Genomic DNA, 9,363 nt, shown 5'->3' on the forward strand with positions numbered 1-9,363 from the left:
AGTTATGTTTTCTTGTTCTCCAGTTTGTTTTAATGTGTTAAAGTTCTGAGCTTCTTCATTCCATCAAGTGTTTGTGTTTCTGCCATCGTTCTTTACCTCGTGGTATCTTCTCCTCTTTAAACACATATTATATCTCACTAACATCAAACAAGTGTTCATATGTTATATATATTATATTGTATATAAGTCACATAAAGGCCAATATTGTTTGAATCCTACAGCTCGTGATATTCAGTCATTTTTCTTAGATTAGATGTTAGTAAATTGATCCTCATATTTATGAAATGTCTCTCTGTCTATAAGGTGTTATTTATGTTTAATAAATCTATTTTTTGGATTTTATCATGGAGTCAGTTAAAATAGCAGCTAGAGAGAGATGATTGACGGCTCCAGAATTCACCAATGGAGGTTTAATGAAACGCTGACCTGGTCATGTTTGATTTAAAGGAGACATATCATACTCAGGTTCAGGTTCATACTTGTGTTCTTTAATTCTAATAGAACATGTTTACATGCTTTAATGTTCAAAGAACACTTTATTTTTCTCTTCCCCTCTGTCTGAATAAACCCGTATTCACTTTCTGACTGAAACGCTCTGTTTTAGCGCCTGTCGCTTTAAGACCACAGTCTGCTCTGATTGGCTCGTGGGCGGTATATTCAAATGAGCCTGCATGTGACGTACAATAGGAGTCAAATCTCATCTCTCAAATCATATTTCACAGCTTGTGGGTTGGAAGAAATCCCAGATACACAAATATATAAAGTACTTTAAGTATTTTGGTAATTTAGGAAGTTTTTATTTGTGGAGTTTTAAGTCAACATGACCTGAGTTGTTACAGGAAGAAGACAGAAGGTGAATTTGATGCAAAAATTCAACAAAACTTTATTGTTTTTATTGTTAAACAGGTAAAAAAACGTATAGAGAGACCTGAGAACCAAAAACAACCAGCAACACTCGTTTAGTTCATGTTAACTAACAAAACTTCAGTCGTTAAATCCTGAATCTCCAAACTAAACGATTGATTCAGACCCAAAACCACCAGAGACTCAGCAGGGTCCCGGTCAGACTCAGAGCCAGAGCCAGGAGCGGCGGCGCGGCGGCGACGGCGGCGGCGGTGTTGCAGAGGTTGCTGCTGCAGCATCGATACGTGAAGCCGGAGACCGCCGGGAACATCTGGGAGAGGCGGGAGTTGTCACAGTCGGTGTAGCGGATACACTGACGGATGGTCTTCCCACCTGGAGGGACGGACACACAGTGAGGACACTTCATCAGCCCAAAACCCTAACCCCAATCCAGAACCTGAACCTGAACCAAATCCAGAACCTGAACCTGAACCTGAACCTGAACCTGAACCAAATCTAACCTAAACCTGATTCTAACATGAACCGAATTCTAACCTGAACCTGATTCTAATTTGGACCTGATTCTAGTCTGGACCTGATTCTATCCTGAACCTGATTCTTTCCCGAACCTAATTCTAATCTGAACCTAATTCTAATCCGAACCTAATCTAACCTGAACCTGATTCTAATCTGGACCTGATTCTAATCTGGACCTGATTCTAATCTAAACCTGATTCTAACATGAACCTAATTCTAATCTGAACCAGATTCTAATCTGAACCTGATTATATCTGAACCTAATCTAACCTAAACCTGATTCTAATCCGAACCTAATTCTAATCCGAACCTAATTCTAATCTGAACCTAATCTAACCTGAACCTGATTCCAACCTGAACCTGATTCTAACCTGAACCAGATTCTAATCCAAACCTGATTCTAATCTAAACCTGATTCTTTCCTGAACCTGATTCTAACATGAACCTGATTCTAACATGAACCTGATTCTAATCTAAACCTGATTCTAATCAATCTGAACCTGATTCTAACCTAAACCTGATTCTAATCTGAACCTGATTCTAACCTAAACACGGTGGACTGGTCTCTGCTGGAGTCTGGTCTGAAGGAGTTTCTGGTGAACCTTCATGATTTCATCTGGTTTCTCCAGAATCCGACCCGGTGGCTCCGATGACGAGCTTTAAGAATAACTTTATAGAAACAGAGGATCTTCTCTCTGATGGTCTGTTTACTGATGGAGGTCTATAGAGGACCAGGACTAAACTGAGACTGGTTCAGGACCAGTTAAAAGACCCTCACTGTCACTTTAAGTAGAGTACTTCAGCTCACCTCTCTCACTCAGAGATATACAGGAGTCTTCATATGTGCACTCCTGCACGTTCTGACAGCGACCCGTGTAATCAGAGCACTTGTAACAGCGAAGTCCAGAACCTGAAGAAGAAGAAGAAGAAGAAGAAGAAGAAGAAGAAGAAGAAGAAGAAGAAGAAGAAGCAGAAGAAGGAGAAGAAGAAGGAGAAGAAGAAGAAGATGAAGGAGAAGAAGAAGAAGATGAAGATGAAGAAGAAGGAGAAGAAGAAGAAGGAGAAGAAGAAGCAGAAGAAGAAGAAGAAGATGAAGAAGAAGGAGAAGAAGAAGAAGAAGAAGAAGAAGGAGAAGATGAAGAAGGAGAAGAAGAAGAAGAAGAAGAAAAAGAAGAAGAAGAAGAAGATGAAGAAGAAGAAGAAGAAGAAGAAGAAGAAGAAGAAGAAGAAGAAGAAGAAGAAGAAGAAGAAGAAGAAGAAGAAGAAGAAGAAGAAGAAGGAGAAGAAGAAGTAGAAGTGAGTATGATTTGGAAACATTTAGGAATACATTTGCAGATTTCAACCAACGGTAACTTCTCCTGTGAGCCAACAGAAGGAAGACCACATGAACGTCCTTCTCTAGAGAAAGTGTTTTGTTTGTCCATGTGCTGTAGAAACATGATCCTCTCCGTTTGTAGATATGAACCGTTCATATTAAACAAAAACACAACCATAGTTATTTACACGTGATTAAACACTTAAGAAAACATACTTATTATTATTATATTGCATTTCCATTAAATTCGGTTCATTTTCTCTTCCAACATGTAAAGAACACAGCTGCTGTCTGGTCTGATCTCAGATCATCACATTTATGAAACAAGAGGTTCTTCAACTGACTTTTACATTCAAGAGTTCCAAAAAAAACCTAATTGTTCCTGCTGTTCATTAGAAGAGACTGAGACTCTTTAACACTCGGTAAAGAAATGACTAATGACGTGAATTATGAAGTATTGTACTTCCCCTTCTTGTTACTTCTCTTCTACTACATCTCAAAAGTAAATGTCGTGCTTTCTACTAAACTACATTCATTTGATTACTTTGAATGTATGATTATTAATATAAAATATTTCAATAGTGTGATCTACTATTACAGGATAAGATAAAACTTTATTTGGGAAATTCACAACATCAATAATTACATTAAAACATTATATTATTCTTCATAATGAGAACTTTTGCTTTTGATATTGTGAGTACATTTTAATTGCTGATATTTTGTATTTTTACTTCACTAACATTTTAAATGCAGGAATTGAACTTGTAACAGGGTATTTCTTCTCTGTAGTATTAGTACTTTTACTGTAGTAAAATATCAGAGTACTTCTTCCACCTCTGTTTTTATCTTCACTGTGTTTTCATCCTTTACCCTGTATAAAAAATGTCCACTCACCCAGATGAATCATCCCACAACAGAGCAGCAGGAATAATCCGAGGCAGCGCTTCATGTCGTCTCCCTGCAGAAGAGAACCAGGACCAGGAGGCAGGAGGAGTTCGGGTCGGGGTCTGGCTGGTTGTGACCCTGTGAGGTCGGCAGGCTGCAGTCGACTGAGAGCGTCTCTTTGTCCAGAGGACCACAAAGACTCGCTGTCTGGCCAAACCTCCTCCTCCAACAATCAGACGGCCAACGCCTCAGTGAGGCTTCATCTTGTTTATGTGAGCTGCTGCTCTTCTGTTAAACACACATTATGACTCTACTGCTCTTCTGTTAAACACACATTATGACTCTGCTGCTCTTCTGTTAAACACACATTATGACTCTACTGCTCTTCTGTTAAACACACATTATGACTCTACTGCTCTTCTGTTAAACACACATTATGACTCTACTGCTCTTCTGTTAAACACACATTATGACTCTACTGCTCTTCTGTTAAACACACATTATGACTCTACTGCTCTTCTGTTAAACACACATTATGACTCTACTGCTCTTCTGTTAAACACACATTATGACTCTACTGCTCTTCTGTTAAACACACATTATGACTCTACTGCTCTTCTGTTAAACACACATTATGACTCTACTGCTCTTCTGTTAAACACACATTATGACTCTACTGCTCTTCTGTTAAACACACATTATGACTCTACTGCTCTTCTGTTAAACACACATTATGACTCTACTGCTCTTCTGTTAAACACACATTATGACTCTACTGCTCTTCTGTTAAACACACATTATGACTCTACTGCTCTTCTGTTAAACACACATTATGACTCTACTGCTCTTCTGTTAAACACACATTATGACTCTACTGCTCTTCTGTTAAACACACATTATGACTCTGCTGCTCTTCTGTTAAACACACATTATGACTCTGCTGCTCTTCTGTTAAACACACATTATGACTCTACTGCTCTTCTGTTAAACACACATTATGACTCTACTGCTCTTCTGTTAAACACACATTATGACTCTACTGCTCTTCTGTTAAACACACATTATGACTCTACTGCTCTTCTGTTAAACACATTATGACTCTACTGCTCTTCTGTTAAACACACATTATGACTCTACTGCTCTTCTGTTAAACACACATTATGACTCTACTGCTCTTCTGTTAAACACACATTATGACTCTGCTGTGTAGGGTGTACATGCTGATGATTATCTTTTATTCCCAACACAATTCAAATGATAAGGAAATAAAATATTGTAACTTTATGGATTAAAACAAGTCTCTTCATTATTAGTTTCAATGATGTATCATAATCTTCTTCGCTAGTGTTAGGAAGTTAAACATCATAATTCATCTCTAATATCTATTTTATATTAATGTGAAAACATCTCTTTCAAACTACTGGATTTATTATATTTTATCACCAACACTACATTTTACCAGATTACATTGAACACATCATGACAGTGTCACAATGTTAAACAATGGAACAATATCTAAACAATGTGTTAACAATGTGTTAATGTGTTAAAAATATTTTAATATGTTTACAATGTGTCAACAAAATGTTAACAATGTGTTTACAATGTGTTTACAATGTGTTTACAATGTAACAATGTGTTTACAATGTAACAATGTGTTTACAATGTAACAATGTGTTTACAATGTGTTTACAATGTAACAATGTGTTTACAATGTGTTTACAATGTAACAATGTGTTAAAAAATATTTTAATATGTTTACAATGTGTTTACAATGTAACAATATGTTAACGATATGTTAAATGCTGTTTTAACAGTACAACAATGTTTTAACAATGCAACACAATGCTAATAATTTGTTAGGAATGGGGGACTGGAAACTGTTTTCAACTTTATAACGAGCTATTTTCTATTCATGATTTATTATTCATTTTATAAAAAATAATATCTAGATTGTCATGCTTTAGTACTTTCACTCTAACGGAGTATTTCTACATGTGCTTCAGTAAAGATCAGAGTTCTTCTCCCAGTGTGTCTCTGCTGTGGGAGAATCTGGCATTGGTTTGGTATTTAAATGCTTTTGTTGCTCCAGAAACAGAAACATTCTGACGTAATCACCATAATATAACCTTTAAATGAGCTTCTACTGTTCTGGTTCTCAGAAAGGCTTTCATCAAACTACAGACAGACAGAAAGTTGTCTCTAAAGTAATTTACGTATTTTATTTCCTTGATAGTGATGTTTTTTTAAATATATTTCTTTGTTGTATAACTAAAAGTTAACCCTTCTGTTAAGTCTGTTGATCTGTGAAAACACTGTGCAACTTTACATAACTTTATTTATAAATCATGTAGAGACAAACTGAGGAACACTTACAGACAATATCTTATTTATGTCTGTAGAATATAAAACATTTTAGGGGACTTTTAAAATCGGAATTGTCCATATTCTTTTTTGATTTACAGAAATAAAGAGACTCTCTTTGTAAAAGTTGAGATAAAATCACTTATCGTGTAAATAGACTCAATTATACTTTTATTTCTCACCTTTGTTCTGCTCTATTTGGGTGTTTAAATAGTGGAAAGTAAGTCTTCACAACGTTTTACTGCTCCATAATAATATTCACTAAAGTTTTGTATATTTTTAAAGGCACACATGTCATTTTTCTGGCAGCTTTATAGCTTTAGTTTTTGTAGGTAGTTTTACTTTTCTCATTCTTTGTTGAAGACAGATTAACTAAACTGAATCTAAAGCCTCAGACTGTGAGGACTGAAATAAGAATCAGACTTTCTCTGCTGGGGTTTGGTTTGGACGGATGTTCTGGTCCTATATCTAACTATAGACTATATCTAACTATAGACTATATCTAACTATAGACTATATCTAACTATAGACTATATCTAACTATAGACCTATATCTAACTATAGACCTATATCTAACTATAGACCTATATCTAACTATAGAGACTATATCTAACTATAGACTATATCTAACTATAGACTAACTATAGACTATATCTAACTATAGACTATATCTAACTATAGACTATATCTAACTATAGACTATATCTAACTATAGACTATATCTAACTATAGACCTATATCTAACTATAGACTATATCTAACTATAGACTATATCTAACTATAGACTATATCTAACTATAGACTATATCTAACTATAGACCTATATCTAACTATAGACTATATCTAACTATAGACTATATCTAACTATAGACTATATCTAACTATAGACTATATCTAACTATAGACTATATCTAACTATAGACTATATCTAACCTATATCTAACCTTCCGTTCCTCTCTAAGATCCTTGAGAAAGCAGTAGCAAATCAGCTCTGTGACTTTCTGCATAACAATAGTTTATTTGAGGATTTTCAGTCAGGATTTAGAGTGAATCATAGCACAGAGACGGCACTGGTGAAAACTACCAATGACCTTCTAATAGCTTCAGACAAAGGACTTGTCTCTGTACTTGTATTGTTAGACCTTAGTGCTGCATTTGATACCATTGATCACCAAATCCTATTACAGAGATTGGAGCATCTTATAGGCATTAAAGGAACCGCACTTAGCTGGTTTAAGTCGTATTTATCAGACCGATCTCAGTTTGTATATGTAAACAATGAAAGCTCGATGAAAACCAGGGTTAGTCACGGAGTTCCACAGGGGTCTGTTCTTGGACCTATTTTATTTACCTTATATATGCTTCCCTTGGGGAATATCATCAGAAAACACTCAGTAAATTTTCATTGTTATGCAGATGATACCCAGTTATATCTATCAATTAAGCCAGACGAAACTAACCAGTTCTCTAAACTTCAAGCATGTCTTACGGACATAAAAACCTGGATGACCTGCAACTTCTTAATGTTAAACTCCGGAGTTCTTGTGCTTTCTCGCCTCGCAGGTTCCCAGGAATCGGGGTTATATTTGGACTGTCATCTTGCCACCTACTGAGGCCCTGCTGACACCCACTACTACTACCACTATCATTATTAGTCACATTACTATTATTATTGCCTGTACTATTATGCTTTTTGACTTGCTTGTACCCTGGAGTCTTTGTGCTTTCTCGCTTCGCAGGCTTCTATAAATCGTGGCTGTACCTGGACCGTGGACGTGCATCCTGCTGTGAGCCGACTGACACCCACTGCTACTTCCATTATTATTATTAATCACATTACTATTTTCATAATTATAATTCTACTGTAATAATTGCTGCTGTTATTATAAGTAGTCTTATTATATGAATCATTTATGTCATATACATTGAATGTGTTGTATCTCTGTTATGCTGCTCATTCTGTACACATGACATCTATTGCATTCTGTCCATCCTGGAGAAGGATCCCTCCTCTGTCGTTCTCCCAGAGGTTTCTTCCTTTTTTCTCCCTGTTAAAGGGGTTTTTAGGGGAGTTTTTCCTGTGCCGATGTGTTTTTAAGGACAGAGGATGTGAGGGTGTAAGGACAGAGGATGTGAGGGTGTAAGGACAGAGGATGTGAGGGTGTAAGGACAGAGGATGTGATGTGAGGGTGTAAGGACAGAGGATAGGGTGTAAGGACAGAGGATGTGAGGGTGTCAGAGGATGTGAAGGACAGAGGATGTGAGGGTAAGGACAGAGGATAGGGTCTAAGGACAGAGGATGTGAGGGGATGTAAAGGACAGAGGATGTGAGGGTGTAAGGACAGAGGATGAGGGTCTAAGGACAGAGGATGTGAGGGTCTAAGGACTGTGAAGGACAGAGGATGTGAGGGTCTAAGGACAGAGGATGTGAGGGTGTAAGGACAGAGGATGTGAGGGTGTAAGGACAGAGGATGTGAGGGTGTAAGGACAGATGTGAGGTGGACAGGGATGTGAGGGTGTAAGGACAGAGGAGGTGAGGGTGTAAGGACAGAGGAGGTGAGGGATGTAAGGACAGAGGAGGTGAGGGTGTAAGGACAGAGGAGGTGAGGGTGTAAGGACAGAGGAGGTGAGGGTGTAAGGACAGAGGAGGGTGTAAGGACAGGGAGGTGAGGGTAAGGACAGAGGAGGTGAGGGTGTAAGGACAGAGGAGGTGAGGGTGTAAGGACAGAGGAGGTGAGGGTGTAAGGACAGAGGAGGTGAGGGTGTAAGGACAGAGGGTGAGGTGTAAGGACAGAGGAGGTAAAGGACAGAGGAGGTGAGGGTGTACAGGACAGAAGGACAGAGGAGGTGAGGGTGTAAGGACAGAGGAGGTGAGGGTGTAAGGACAGAGGAGGTAGCATGTGTACAGATTGTAAAGCCCTCTGAGGGCTCTACTAAATAAACTGAACCCCTTCAAAGCAAACTGAGAGCTAGATTTTAAGTTTAGGCAACAAAACCACAGGTTAGGTTTGTTGAGCTGAGTGGGGGGGAGGTACAGCAGCTTGTACTGGTAGATCTGTTAGCTGTTAGCGGTTAGCCAAACACACCGTACATAAAACAATAATAAAGTATTAAGCAGTATTAAACAGGTAATAAAAGATGTAATGCTAGCGTGTGAGTCATAAGAGGTCATTGAGCATGAAGCCATACCTGGACTGCAGTCAGCTCCAGAAAGAATAAGGGATTGACGGACAGACACTGAGATAAACACTCACTCACTCACTCACACATCGACACATGTAACCAATCACATGGTTCTTCTGTCAGAGAACACTGCTGGTTTCACTCGGGACAGGAACAGTGGTCTTCTGGTTGAAAGTCCTGTGTTTCTGTGTTTCTTCATACGTCACTACCGTCACTGCCGATGGGTTCACATC

General features: G+C 38.0%; 1 protein-coding gene across 1 annotated transcript; it reads right to left on the reverse strand.

Annotated features, from left to right (window-relative positions):
• Positions 1–864: 864 nt before the first annotated feature.
• Positions 865–3,868, reverse strand: LOC129108738 (CD59 molecule (CD59 blood group)). Its single transcript, XM_054620646.1, has 3 exons — positions 3,593–3,868; positions 2,189–2,290; positions 865–1,236 (listed from the first exon to the last, which is right to left on the reverse strand). Exons 1-3 carry the CDS (start codon positions 3,645–3,647, stop codon positions 1,025–1,027), a joined length of 369 nt encoding a protein of 122 aa, XP_054476621.1. The 5' UTR covers positions 3,648–3,868; the 3' UTR covers positions 865–1,024.
• Positions 3,869–9,363: the final 5,495 nt, after the last annotated feature.

Source organism: Anoplopoma fimbria, chromosome 19 (genome assembly GCF_027596085.1).
Source record: "Anoplopoma fimbria isolate UVic2021 breed Golden Eagle Sablefish chromosome 19, Afim_UVic_2022, whole genome shotgun sequence".
Lineage (NCBI taxonomy): Eukaryota > Metazoa > Chordata > Actinopteri > Perciformes > Anoplopomatidae > Anoplopoma > Anoplopoma fimbria.